The sequence below is a fragment of the Natator depressus genome, chromosome 11, assembly GCF_965152275.1.
Source record: "Natator depressus isolate rNatDep1 chromosome 11, rNatDep2.hap1, whole genome shotgun sequence".
In the NCBI taxonomy this organism is placed as follows: domain Eukaryota; kingdom Metazoa; phylum Chordata; order Testudines; family Cheloniidae; genus Natator; species Natator depressus.
The window spans coordinates 32,329,490-32,344,746 of NC_134244.1; the positions used below are offsets into that span (position 1 = coordinate 32,329,490).

Consider the following 15,257-nt stretch of genomic DNA (forward strand, 5'->3'; position numbering starts at 1 on the left):
TAACATCAGCTTCTTGAGCAACCAGAGATCTGGCAGGCTGATGCTGACAATCAACTTGAATGCATATAGCAGTGACACTAAGTTAGTCTCCCAGACTTGAAGAAGAGCTCTGTGTAAGTTCAAAATCTTGTCTCTCTCACCAACAGAAATTGGTCCAATAAAAGATATTTCCTCACCCACATTGTCATGCTACAAAATAGTCAGGAGAAAAGAGTTTGTGAGTGGGTCCACCTCAACTTGCTAGGGTTCACCTCCCCCAGTAAACATGTAAAAACTACAACTTGCTCTGTGTGCACCTGTGTTCTGAAACATATTAGCTACCTCATTTTAAAAAGCACACCTTTTCATACTGTAGACAAGGAGATAGGGAAAGTGATCACCCTAAGAAGAGGGGTCTGTAATACTCTTATGGACAATACAACAGCAAGTTCTTGCAGACAGATGAGACAGAAATATGACTGACAAGGAAAGATAATTAAACATGCTCCAGTTCTTGGTTCTGAGGGTTTGAGTGTGATAAGCACAATAGATGAAAGTAAAGGAGGAGCATGGAGTATAGTCTATGTATAAAAAGCAGACTCTCCAGTAATAAAAGAGGTAGCTGCTTTTGGCATACAACTCAATATTCTGCCATCAAATGTCTAGGGACAAATTGGGAACCTCACTGCATTGGGAATTACTGTGGCAGTCATAAGAGTTTCAGCTTGTAGGCTATTCAGGCCCCTTTTGTAATAGGTAAAAGCCAATAATGGTTGGACTGGTCACATTTCTACACAAGGGACACCAATTTATTATCAAAAAGGAGAAACAGCATTGTGTGTTTATGGGGCACTGGAGGGGCATAAGTGCATTTAGAGGGTCAGAAAAGGGTAAAAGATAAAACAGCTAAAAATATGCAGACAAGTGTACATTGGCCAAACTGGACAGTCTCTACGCAAAAGAATAAATGGACACAAATCAGACATCAAGAATTATAACATTCAAAAACCAGTCGGAGAACACTTCAACCTCCCTGGTCACTCAATTTCAGACCTAAAAGTCGCAATTCTCCAACAAAAAAAACTTCAAAAACCGACTCCAACGAGAAACTGCAGAATTGGAATTAATTTGCAAACTGGACACCATTAAATTATGCTTGAATAAAGACTGGGAGTGGATGGCTCATTACACAAAGTGAAAACTATTTCTCCATGCTAATTTTCCCACTACTGTTACTCACACCTTCTTGTCAACTGTTTGAAATGGGCCATCCTGATTATCACTACAAAAGTTTATTTTCTCCTGCTGATAACAGCCCACCTTAATTGATTAGTCTCGTTACAGTTGGTATGGCAACACCCATTTTTTCATGTTCTCTGTGTATATATATATCTTCCTACTGTATTTTCCACTGCATGCATCCGATGAAGTGGGTTTTAGCCCACAAAAGCTTATGTCCAAATAAATTTGTTAGTCTCTAAGGTAACACAAATACTCCTTGTTTTTTTTACAAATATAGAGGCATAGTTATTTACTTATCTAAGGCAACTAGCAAGTATTTAAGTGTCCAAATTCCATGGACATCTTTGAAAATATCAGCCTATGCCTCTCAAAATATCTCAGGACGACTTCTTGATTCCACTTTACTACTGAACTAGGAAAAAATGACCATCTTCACACTCCTTTTATCTTCAGACAAGGCACCGACATCAAAAATAGTGAAGTACTCTTTAGCATCAGACCTTTCAGTGCAGTCTTTACTTCTGCCCATTTGTTTTCCTCCAGCGATCTTCCATGTGCCCAACAGATCACTCAAAATCCCACCCTAATCCCTTCCCACATTTTTAACTTCAGTTCAACTCCTCAACCTTTAAGTTTCTATTTAAAATGACAAACACAAACCAGTAAGTGACACAGAAGTACTCCTTTTCTTTTTGCGAATACAGGCTAACACGGCTGTTACTCTGAAACCTGACAAATGTAACAATTGCTCCAGGTACAGAAATAGGGGAGGGAAAAAATGTAACAGAAGAGGGGATTGCTGAGTTCTTGTTTATAGCTTTCTGTATGTCTTGACACCAGTGGGTTGAAACCCAACTGAAATCTATTGATGAAGGGCTATCAGGTCCATGGTGCTTCTGATCCAAGCCTGGATCTGTGGAGAAGGGTTCAGGATGAAGAACACTAACTGGGACAGAATTAGAAAGTTCTGATTTAAAGAAAGTCAGTATCATTTACAAAAAGAGATGAGAACCAACAAATCTAGGGTTACATTATGAGGGAAATGACAACAGAAACATTTTGACAGACAAAAGCTCTGGACATTCTGTAATTTACCCAGCTTTGGATGCAATAGTGAAAACAGTCAAATTTTGTAAGTAGTATACATGGCAAACTATCGGAATAGATAAAGAGCTGTCTTGGTTTTAAAGCCAAGTGATACTTGGTGAATTGAAACAATAGACGTGGAAGGTGGCACCTAAGAGCAGTCACAGGACAAAATCTACCGATGACTCAGACCCGGTAGTTAAAGGAAACAGACAACACAAAGAAGAGGGGAGGAGGGACTGTGAAAATCAGAATGATTTCTACAGACTAAAATCAAAGGCCGATAATTGGCTTATCCAGCTCAGTTTGGAGACTGAGGCTTAGGTCCAAAAGATGAAATTTGAATGATTTCTACTGTTTCATGGTTATGCCACAAACTACCCTGCAAGAAGAGAAATTTAGAGGTAATGACAGATAAAATTCTAATACCTTTGGCACTATGCTTAATGGCAGTAAAAAGCAAGCAAACACCTGGGATACATAAAGAGAGGCATTATTAAAGATACTGTGTCCTGGGAAATTCCTTACTTGTGTATGAGGCAGAAACGTGGCCACATTTGCATGCAAATCTTATGAACTGATACAAAATTATTCTTCAACTGCTCCATTTCTAAATTTAATAAACAAGTCTGGAGTATCTAAAAAGCATAATAAGATTCCAACATGTATAGCAGAACATTCCAATGCATTTGCAGGTTGTTAGAAGGTGCATGTTTAAACAGTATTCTGAGGTAAAATGTGTTTTATACTTTTGGTGGGATGGATTTTGTGAAAAGACTCCCCAGATAAGCTTGGCATCAAGGTAAAAGAGAGTAAGGAAGTTATCCAAGCCTGCATCTTAAAACACCTAAAAATCTTAGATTTTTAAATGTTTTGCATGTCCCAAGCCACACAAAAAAATAAAATTAAAAAATATAGTGTTTGAGAATGTAGTGTGGAACAGCAACGATCTAATAAAAGCCCATATCGAGAAAACTCTAATTAAGATTTTCAGGACTAAGTGTGAGTATTTTAAGGTAGATTGCTGGATATAAACATCAAATCTACTTCAAAAATTCTGACTAAAGTTCACATTTAATTCATTTCACTTAGAGAATTTGGAGCATATAGGGGGTGAGCAAACTTTTTGGCCCGAGGACCACATCTGGGTGGGAAAACTGCATGCAGGGCCATGAATACAGGGCTGGGGCAGGGGGTTGGGGTGTGGGAGGGAGTGCGGGGTGCAGGGAGGGGCTCAGGGCAAGGGGTTGGGGCAGAGTAGGGGTGCAGGGTTTACGAGGGGGCTCAGGGAAGGGGGCTGGGGTGCAGGAGGGCTGCAAGGTGCGGCAGACGGCTCAGGGCAGGGGGCTGGGGTTCAGGAGGGGAGCGGGGTACAGGAGGGGGCTCAGGGCAGGGGGCTGGGGTGCAGCAGGGGGTGCACAGTGCGACTGGGGGCTCAGGACAGGGGGTTGGGGTGCAGGAGGGATTCAGGGTGCAGCAGAGGGCTCAGGGCAGGGTGTTAGGGTGCAGGAGGGGTGCGAGGTGTGGCAGGGGGCTGCAGTGCAGGAGGGGTGCGACGGGGGCTCAGGACAGGGGGTTGGGGTGCAGGAGGGGGTTGAGGTGGAGGCAGGGGGGCTCAGGGCAGGGAGTTGGGTCCGGGGCGCAGGAGGGGTTTGAGGCGCGGGCTCCGGCCTGGCACCGCTTACCTGGAGCGGCTCCAGGGTGGCAACGGCGCCCCATGCTCCTGGCCAGCAACACGTTCCTTCGGCCTCTGGGGGAGGGGAGGCAGAGGGCTGAGCACAACACAAGAGCAGCGTGCAGAGCCCTCTGCTGCCCCTCCCCCAGCGGCTGCAGGGACATGGTGCCAGCCGTTTCCTGGAGCAATGCGGGGCCCGCGGCACCACAGGAGTGGTAATCCCGCGGGCCGGATCCAAAGTCCTGAGGGGTCGGATCCGGCCCACAGACCCTAGTTTGTCCACCCTTGGTATAGACCATTGTAGCGGGAAGAGGCAAGAAGGCTATGGTATCAAGTGACTCACAAAAAGTATCAGAATTAATGCACTTCTGTCCTTTGACATTTAATCTAGTTATTGGCAGCTGGTACTGTCCAAGTGCCTTCCTTTCCAACCACAAGGAGACCGAGTTCTAGTCTCCAGTTTTCTATTGCTTGGACATAAGTAACTTGGGACTCAGTGAAGCAAAGTACTTAAACACGTGTCTAACTAAGCATGTGAGTAAGCCTACTTCAATGCAACTACTTGTGCTTAAAGTTAGGCATATGCTTAAGTACTTTGCTGAATCGAGGCCACTAATAGTACTTCCATTCCCCCAGAGATAGGAAATCCCACATTGGAAGATATGTGAATCTTTTCTCGAAGTGCCAGAACGTTCTGTTTGCTGTGAAATTCAATGTTATCTTCCCATGCATGACCAAGTATGACTGATCTATTCAGGTTAGCAGAACGTACACATAAAGCTCTATGCCCATTAACTAAAAACCAGCATTAATCTACTGGTGCCAGGTGAGAGATCCTGCATTAGTGAAAAAGGAAATCCCAAGACATTGGCAAAGGGAAATAAAACACTTTATAATATAATCTTCATTGCAGACCATGGAGTTTTAAAGGCCAATACTATAATCTTACATCTTTAGCCATGAATCATCAGCTTTTTTAAGTTATTTACCTTATCTTTGATTTTGTCAGCTCTGGTATCCAAAAGCTGGTTTTTGTTTTGTTCCTGGTTACATTTGCGACCTCCCCCTCCTGAGGTTATAGCCTTTGCTTGTCCTGCAGAACTTGCAGTGGTAGTAAGCAATATGGATGTGTTGACCCCAGATACTGATGTTGTACTGTTCCCATTTACTGATCCATTCACACCTTAAAAAAAAAAAATTAAAAACTGTGGTTTACAGAATCGTAGACATAAAGCAGTCACTTCTGTGGTGAGTTATGGTCATATTAGCCTATATTAGGGGTACCTGTAGCAAGAGGTATAGATGAAGACATATTTAAATATTCAAAGACATATTTAAATTCTAATATACACTGTCCTATAAAACACTGCTACCCCAAGAAAAGGAGTAATTTGGAAGAGGGGGTTGTTGTTTTTGAGGAAAACATGACAACACCAATAAGGAGACATAAAAGACAGGCTTGAATAATTTGTAGTTTACTGTCAGAAATCAAGAATTGTCTATTTTCAACAATACACTTAGACATTAGTCAGTAAAGATATAATTTACTCTGTTGCAAAATAAAGAGCTTAAAAACATACACTGTGCTAGGCCTCTGCTAGGAGGAATCCCTTCATATCTTAAAGGTAAAGAGAGAAGTAGGAAGCTGCATCCACAGCTTGTTATTGTACAAGGCCCGTTGGGGAGTGGAGAGATATCAATGAAGAAAAAGTGAGAAACTTGAAAGAATTTCATTTGAAATCAGACAAGTTTTAGTTTTACAAATTAGTTTCAAAAACTAAGTTTTTCAAGAGGTAATCCTTGACACACACATAATTTCCCATTCTGGGGTTCTGGAATCTTGAGCACGTGGACTTGGGAGCATGGAAGAGGATGCTAAAAATTTCCTGACTACTGCCCATCCATCAAGATCTCAGTTAAACAATATAAATTATAATTTATACTATATAAAGAGAGGATATGTGATGGCACTGGATAAAGGTTTTATTGGTGAGAATTTGGAAAGATTGCAGTAAGAAATCTGAAGGCCATGTTCACTGCTGCACCATCATCTGTTTTAAAGAGCCGGCTTTAGAGGTTTGCACGACTAAGGCACAAGTCCTGAACTCGGTACCTGGCCCAAATACCTGGGCTTAATGACACACAGGGTGCAGGTGGGTGCAGGGGGAGGGGCCCTCTATCACAGCCAAATCTCCTGGGGAAGCGAGGTGAAAAACAAGAACATCTGTAAAATTATGATATCCCATGGCTCTTCCCCGCCTTTCCCTGCATGCTGCTGCCCTGGAGGTGGGTACAGTCCCCCACAGCCAGCCCCCAACTTTGACGACGTAATGGAACTATATTCGCTACAGGTGACCAAATATGGCCTTTATATCAACCTACTCCTTTAAAAACAAATCTGCTATGCATACTCAGTATGCAGTGGTCTAGATATAATCATAGAAAAACAAGAAATCACAAATATATGTCCCAGAAGTGGTATTCAGTGACTGAAAGCCCATACTTAGATACCTGATGCCCCACTGCCAAAATAAACTCATACTAAAAATTGTTTAGATATGGCAAGGATGATGATGATGAATTCAAAGTAAAACTCATGCACACTACCAGAAACAGATGGTATAGGGCTCAGGCTTGTTTTATTCATGTTACAACTTCAGCTGTTACCTTTTTCTAAACCACCTCGACTATTTTTCCCTGTATTTCTTGAATGGAATGAACTGGAATCATGATTCTGGGCAGGAGGAGCAAATAGTGGTGGAATTCCCAGAAGAGGTGGAAAAAAAGCAGCCCCTGTACGAGTGTGCACATCTGTTCGCCACCATTCTGTACCTCAAAGAAGAAGAAAAAGGAAAAAACCCAAACATTAGTTATCCCACTCAATTTATTTTTTTAATCTTCATCTAATGAAGCTTCTGTATGCAATTTACAGCAGATCCACAAAATAAATTCTGCCTATCTTAAAGTGGGGACAGGATTTATCAAAAGTGCCTAAGTGACTTAGAAGGACAAGTGTCACTGACTTTCTCTGGAATTTACATTCTGAAGTCATTTAAGAGCTTTTGAAAATTACACCCTCAATTTTTATTCATTCCCATTTTGAAAACAAGCATGTGAAACAAATAAGTTGCAATACTGAGGTGATCACACCAAAATTACATTGGTGCTCGAAAACACCATCAGGAAACACAGTCACTTTTGCATGCTTATCCTCCACCCCGTGAAGAGTGAAAGTGAGTCACTGCTGTGGCTCTTAAGAGGTACAGCCCAGAACTCCCAAGCCAGGGAGACAAGACGCTACGATGCCTTTATGTAAGGTTTGAACCCTCCGAATTTTGATCTACTCTTGGTTCTATATTGTAACTTGAACACCCCTGGGGACCTCTCCAAGTTGAGACAGCCTGAGGCTTCCCTGTGGTAAACGATGCCAGGAACCTGTACAGCTCGGCCCCAGACATGACCATTGTGCCCCCAGCCCTGCCTCAGTTTGCCCCTTACACCAACACTTGGGGGGAAAAAAAGGTCCTTAAAAGGCAATCTTTTCGTTGTTTTTTTACAGAGCATGCACAGGGGGTGGGGGGGAAATCCTCCCACAACCAGAAAGGGCTGTCAGGGCTCCTTTATGCCACTCCTGGACTTCTACACAACATAAAGAGGTCTGAGTAGGGGATGAGAATCTCACTTTGGAATAAACTGATATATCACGTTGAAATAAACTGATAATGTAACATGGTTTGTTGTGTTTCTAAAAAAACAGGAAACCAGTTTTAGTCTTGATTAATTCATGAAATCTCCTTTTTTCAGGCAGATCAAATATACAACCATTTGACATGGTCCCTTTAAAATTCAATTATTTTGGTTACTAACAGAGCAGCATCTTAGAATTTTTATGGCATCTTTCACCTGGAAAGTGCCCAAAATACTATATATTAAATATTGTACATAAAACAGAGACAAGGTGGGTGAGGTAATATCTTTTCATTGGACCCACTTCTGTTGGTGAAAGAGAGGAGCTTTTGACCTTACAAAACGCTCAAGCTAGTCCAATAAGAGACATTACCCCCTCTCTAATATCCTGGGACGAACACGGCTACAACATTACTGCAAACAGACTGTACATATGGCACCTCAGACACACAGCCATCTCTGATGCAGAGATTAGTAGTGAGGTAGACAACCTGTGGACCGTTCACTGCCCAACAATATTGATGCCTGAGCTTGTACGGGGATCCATGATTGCATACGGATTTGCCTAAGAGAATGGTTTTGCAGTATCAGGGCCATAGTTTGTAATAGCTGTTGAAGTTACTACAGTGGAGCCAACTTAAAAACACTTGTTAGAATTAACACATTTATTCAGCAACAAACCAAAACACACAGCATAATCCAGAAAAAAACTTTTACATCACATCTAAAGGAATAAAACTGTTAAAAGAACAAGCTCCTTTGCTTAAGAAAGTAAAATAAAATAAAATAAAATAAAATAAAAAACCAACCCCTATAACTGGTAAAACAACTGGTTCATGTTTTGGCAAGGGAAGACCTTTTAGAAACTTCACTTAAATAAAAGTGGGGGGAAGTCATGACCTTATACTACTTGTAACAAGGGAGTGACAGAAATAAGATCTGTAAATGCAAATATGACATAGGTACAAAACAAGTTTGGACTTAATAAAACAAAGCAGTTAAGCAAGTGTGTACTGCTACATAAAATACTGTAGCTTCTCAAAGAGACAGGGAACTTACAGTTTCCTTCATGGCTTGCCACACTGTTTTTTTGTTTGTTTGTTTTTGTTTTTTACGTGGTGGTAGCAGCTCTTTTGATTGGGTTGATCAACATTAAGGAAAGAAATTGTTATAATATATTATGCTATTTTACTCACCAAAAGCCCCCCAAATAACCTCTCTCAGTGTTGCTGATCAGGCCAATGGAGCATAAGATTATAGAGTAAGCTTCCAAGGGAAATAATGGAATCCCTATTACCAATATGATTAAAAGTATAGACTGACAGAGCAGTAGAAAATACACAGTAGGGAACAATCTGCACAGGTAACAGGATAGACTAGATGACAAATTTTATATCTGATTCATGTCATTTTCTGAATTAGTGTCCTCCTCTTGGAAATTGCTCCTTTAATGGTTTCTGTGTGCAATTATGCTTTAAAATATACACACACACACACACACACACACACACACACACTTTAAAAAAGCAGCAGGCATATGCATCAGCTTTGAGTAAGTTCTGTGTGATTAAGTTGAGAACCTGAAGAATCCAGGATTAAACAAAGACTGTGAATGGCGAGCCAACTACAAAAGCAGTTTCTCCTCCCTTGGTGTTCACACCTCAACTGCTAGAAGAGGGCCTCATCCTCCCTGATTGAACTAACCTCATTATCCCTAGCCTGATTCTTGCTTGCATATTTATACCTGCCTCTGGAAATTTCCACTACATGCATCCGACTAAGTGGGTATTGACCCATGAAAGCTTATGCTCCAATACGTCTGTTAGTCTATAAGGTGCCACAGGACTCTTTGCTGCTTTTGAAGAATCCATTGCTCCACTCCACAGGAATGCTGCATTTTTAAAGAGATGACACCAACTTCAATACAGTTTAAAGATGGAAATTGTACCAACAGGAGGCAAATTCTGCTGTTATTTACACGGATGTCAATTTCTCTAGTGAAGGTAATAAAGTTACACCTGATTTACACCAGTGTAAGTGAGAGTAGAATTTAGCCTTTTATTTTAAACAGTCATTTAGAATTACTATTCAAGAAGAGCATTTGGAAGGGAAGGTTAGATTACGTAAGTGTCACGTTTTACATTCACTGGCTGATACTATTAATGGTTATGAAAACTAGATTGTGAACAATGCCGGTGACAGACTGAGCTTTTAACCTGCCATGGTGTCACTCAGTATGGAGTATGTAAACAAAACAAAGAGCAATGAATTCACAGTAAAATGTGGTGATTACTGCTCAGGAAAAGGTAAGAATATTTGAGATGTATCAAGATGTGGAGACCACCTGAGAAAGAGAATGAATGCACTACCATGTGCTAAGAAGGGAACACAAAGAGAACAGTGATAGGGAAACACAAAGGATAGAATCGCACAAATACCAACCAACAAAATTGTTTGTCCCTGGTGCGAAGGGCCACCTTCAAAGATTCAAATGACACAGAATGGCTATGTACAGTTGTATAGTTATGTAAAGTTTCTATATTGTCTGATATTATCCCAAATGGGATGTATGAACTCAAGACAGTCTTTTAGCAGGACAGCAAAGCAAAATTGTCTGAGAAAACATAAAACTAAAAATTCTCTCTCTATGCAAATCTTAGTCATAAAAAAACTGTACCTTTATTGATAAGATGCTTCCGGGTTAACTGAAGCACCCAAGAGGTCTCTTTTCCAAGACCATCACTGAAAAGCAGATAAGTAATGATTATGGGCCTGATCCTAAGAGATGCTGAGGAAATGCAACTCTCATTAAGAAAATTGTTTATTTTACTTCAAACACAAAGGATTGACATCTATGGTAAATGTGGATGTTACACATCTCTCAGAATAAGGCTTCGAGTAAGTAACTGTCATTCTATTGCACCAACATCCAGTAGATAAAATGGTTACAGCTGCATGAATCATTCAGCCATAACGGAGACAAATCACTGAATGACAATATTGTCCCAGGATCAATGTCTCCTGCTCTGAATATAATTTTAACCTTCTAGACTTCACCTCAACATGCATTTCTCTAAATGCCTTGCCTCTGCCTAGGTGTGGACCTTTATCAAGTGACAACGTTCTACTTCTGTTTTATTGATAAGATTTCTAAAAAATAACTAGGTCATTTTGGCAAACAAAGTAAAAGATTACAAGAGAACTAGCTATAAGGTTTGTTCAGGGTTTTTATCAAGAGAGAACGAGTAAGCCAAGTGGAATTCTGCAGGTGGAATTCTATTCTTCCACATTCTTTTTTTTTTTTTAAATACAGTCTTTACACAGTGTTAAGTCCCTAGAAAAGAGAATTCCTTTCTCATGAGAAAATATGCTGTTGCAATCTACAGAAGACTGAGTTAGGAAAACACTTTGCTTTATCAGGAGACAAATTTTGACACTCACACTTCTCTAGGATGCTCAATGTGTATTAAGACATGAGGTTTTGTTTCCTCAGAGATGGGATTTAGAGAGTTCTAAATACTAGCAGAATTAGGATGTGGGAAAATACTAGCAGAATATCTGACACCCTAAGCTTGAAGTCAGATGCTACTGGTGCACAACCATCTCCCGCAGAATTCTGCAATTTGCTTTAGGATAAGGCTTATTAGAGCTTATTGTACAGATTTTACAAGATGCCACCATGAATAAAAATTTATTACCAGTAACAACAGTTATCTAAGGGACAGCAATAATCATCATTACCCTAAAGCAGTGTCTATAGTAGTTCCATACTTTGGGACCCTACTGAGTTGCTACAACTTGACAATTTGTAGGTACCTATTCACCTGGGGTAAAATTTTCAAAATTAGCTACAGAACCCAGGTTCCAAGTCCCATTTACAAAAGTGACAGGCATTTAGGATCTTAAGTCCCACTGACTTTCAATGAGACATGGGCACCCTAAGTCATTAAAGTGCTTTTGGAAATTTTACCCACTGTCCTTAACCCCAAAGTGAAGAAAAAATTCATGTTTCTTATCAATCAATCGCAGCTTGAGCTGACAAAAGGACAAGTAAAATCAACCATTATCTCTTAAGCTTAGTTAGAACTTTCACTATTACAGGTGTCAGACAGAAAACAACTGAAAAAGTTACCCCAAAAAAGGGAGAATAGATCCATTACCCTTCCAACTTTTCTCCATATTAAATAAATACCTTCCAATCTTATTGTTTGTGATGAATACATCCACCTAATAGAAACAAAGACATGTTAAGATGGAAAAAAAAAACAAGTGTCTGTCTGGTTAAACCTCACTATTGGCAAGAACATGTACTACTTCAGTTACAGACTACAGTGGTTCTTAGAGAACCACTCTTAAGGGGCTATTAGTGAGAATCTCAGCCAATCTGCAATGTTTTCCTTTCCTCACATTGTAAATTACACTCAGAAATCTCCTAGACCTTGCCCAGTCCTAGATCTTGAGGTCTTTGACACAGGAAAGTTGAACCTCTTCTACTTTGCTTGTTGATGTAAAATAAATCACTGTCTATTTGAATTAGGACAGTTCATTGTTTCTTCTTCAGAAGGTTGAATATTCTTTGTAACAGATGTTTACCTGGAAAAGGTGCTAGTTGGGGATGTGCTGCTAAGGCTGTGGGAGTACCAAGTGTTCCCAAGCCACCAAACTCTGAATGCCCTGAGTTGGCTGTATGTAGACCAAAGACTGGGTGGCTGACCATTGGGAAGGCACTCGACACTGTGGACAGGTTACACGGTTGATCCCCAGCTGTTCTGAATAAATGTCCTGAGGGGAAAAAACAACACTTGAAATTCTACTATCAAAAACAGATACTAATCATGTGAAGCCCAACCCTCATGCTTATAGAAAGTTTATAAAAATCTTTTCACATTTTTTAAAGAACTGTTGTGTAGTTTTACATGTGGTATCCTTTGTTATTGCCATTTGCTTCTTATAAAACACATATATTATCTGGAAACATTAACAATCCTAATACAAAATTTGAAATATAAAAGATGGTAAAAAGATATAGCATTTATCACTGTAATTATTTTAGCAGTCGAAAGTTTTTCTATTCCTTTTAGATAGTGGTGCAGGATCAGAGATAAACCATGGGCCCTGCATGACCACAACTGACAACCACCACCAACACTGCCATGTCTATCCTTATATATATATATATATAATATATATATATATATATATATATTTTAGGCTGTCTTCTGCAGTCTTGACTCAAGCAAACTCCCATTTTACTTCAAATAGGGGGACCTGCAAATCAGGCCTTGTACAAACAAACAAATCTAAATCATGTTTTGAGTATTTAAAGTTTGTGTATTTGTTACTACAGCCCAAAACTTTCAAAAGATTCTATAAGTCTTTCTGGAGCCATAAAACAAGCTGTATGAAAACTAGCTTCAGAAATCTTTTACTTAGAGTAATCTCCATTTCAGTCAATGGGTATCAACTATTGATTATCCTGTTAAAAAAACCACAGTCCAACTACATGTACGCCAGTTGGTTCTCCTACATCCAATATTCTGATGGAACACACAACACAATTCTAGTAGATTGGAAAGGAAAATTATATTTTTCCTTTTCAGAAGGTATGTTAGTATGTCTCTAACATATCATGTTCAACTCTCTATTTAGCTATTGGTTCAGACAATGTATCAAGTAGTAACACAAGGCACACTGTCTGTAATTCCCAGAATCATCCCTAATACCTTTTATAAATATATGAAAGACAGGTAAAATTGTTACCCACAAGTCATCTGTTACAACAGTCAATTTTAATGAGAGAATGTATATTTTTTATTAGCAGCTCAGCCACTTCATTCCTAAATTCCTTCAGAACTCTTATAGAATACCATCATGCAGTCCTGGTTCCTGGCTGCTGTTTGGCACTTCCTCATCTGACAGACACCTCAATGTCATATTTGAAAGGACTACCTCTGAGGCAGACACTGTTTAAAGGCACGCTTTTGTGACTGTGATATAGTTTCTTAGCTAGCCTCCATGCTGAGTAAAGATTTTAATCTTTTTATTGGCTTCATTTTAAAAACAAAACACCGCTTTCTAAAATGCAAGCACTAATTGTTGGTATGACCCTTCCCATGTGGTGGTTGAACTTAATTATACTGTGGTCTCACTTAGTGGTCCAACTGCAGTTACCTTTTGAAACAAATCATGTCCACCTCTTCTGTAGTGGACTCCAGAACTACCTCATCCAAGAAGATCAGATAAATGTATTGGTTAATTGCGTTTCTAAATACTGTTCTGTTTTGAGACACGAGCAGTTTATATGGAAGGTAGGTCACCCATTATTAGTGCTTTATTAGATTTAATTGCCTCCCGCCTCCCTCACATTAAATACTCAATACCACTAGTCTCCACATTAAGTACTCAATATCATTTGCCCTAATCTAGAGACTGGTAATAAACTTACTAGCATATTTGTATTCTTATGATTTGGGTTCTGTATCTATACAGATTATACTGTGCTTTCTTCCACTAAGAAACTCTCAGATTTTATTGACTCTTTTAATGACAGTACTGCCCTGCCACTTCTACAATCTAATTTATCATTTTTGCATAGGTTATAGCTGGCAATTCTAGTATTTCAATTTTTTCGTAATTCTACCATATTTCAGAAATGTGTCGTAGTCTAGAACCAATATTATGTCATTATTTCCTTACACTCCCCCGACTGTGTGCATCCATCTCTTATCGTTTATTACTTAGATTATAAACTCTTTGGTGCAGGGACCTTCTCTGTTTGTACAGCACCTAGCACAATGGTCCAGGTCCTTGACGAGGGCTCCTAGGCATTATGGTAATATAAATAATCACAATCACCACAGTCCTATTCCATTACCAGGTCTTCTAGTTCACCTACTTCAAAGTTTTTGCTGTTAAAACACTCATTCTTGCACCATTTCATCTCTTTCTTTCATTGGTTGTATCTTGTCATAATTCTAGATTATGAGCTCTCTGGAGCAGGAACCGTCTTTTTTTAATTGTTTATATAGCATCTAGCACAATGTGGCCCTGACTGGGTAATGTAGGTACCACTACAATGCAAATGATATACATCACCACTTCCTTATTCACCTACACATGGGTATACAGTTTTTCATTTTTGACCTTTGCCCATATTTATCTCCTTTATCTGACACCTTGTTATTTTTCAGGCATTTATGTCAGCCATTCAGAGATTCATTTGTTTTAATGAAATACCGAGCAGATACTGTTGTCTGACTTGAGTTTTTTCTTAGTGCCTGTTTATTTCCCCCTAGTGCCTAGTTTAAATAATTCTCACAAACCTTGTCACAGCTTTCTGTGACAGACGTCTGATTCCACTGCAATTAACATGGAGCCCACCCCTTCTGCCTAGGCTCTCCTTTCACCCACAGTGCTTAACAAATGTAATTAAATGCTTCTTCTTCACATGATGTTCTCATTCACACCGTGAGACCCTGAAGTTTCTACTGTCTAACTCAGTGATCTCCAAAGTTTTTGGATCGCGCACCCACACGGTGTCGCTGAAGAAAGAAGACGGTAAGACCTGCCGCAGGCACGCTGCTGAAGA

At 39.8% G+C, this 15,257-nt stretch overlaps 1 protein-coding gene across 16 annotated transcripts in view; it reads right to left on the bottom strand.

Moving 5' to 3' along the window:
* Nucleotides 1-15,257, bottom strand: part of BAZ2B (bromodomain adjacent to zinc finger domain 2B) — a 272,852-nt gene that overhangs the window by 115,583 nt on the left and 142,012 nt on the right. For 13 of the 16 annotated variants that reach the window (XM_074967402.1, XM_074967404.1, XM_074967403.1 and 10 more), the window contains exons 4-6: nt 12,263-12,451; nt 6,650-6,814; nt 4,972-5,165 (exon numbers count right to left, since the gene is read on the bottom strand). In XM_074967402.1, coding sequence (XP_074823503.1) covers nt 4,972-5,165; nt 6,650-6,814; nt 12,263-12,451 — 548 coding nt within the window. The remainder of the gene's footprint in view (nt 1-4,971; nt 5,166-6,649; nt 6,815-12,262; nt 12,452-15,257) is intronic. The other 3 variants (XM_074967399.1, XM_074967407.1, XM_074967409.1) reach the window with 2 other exon arrangements.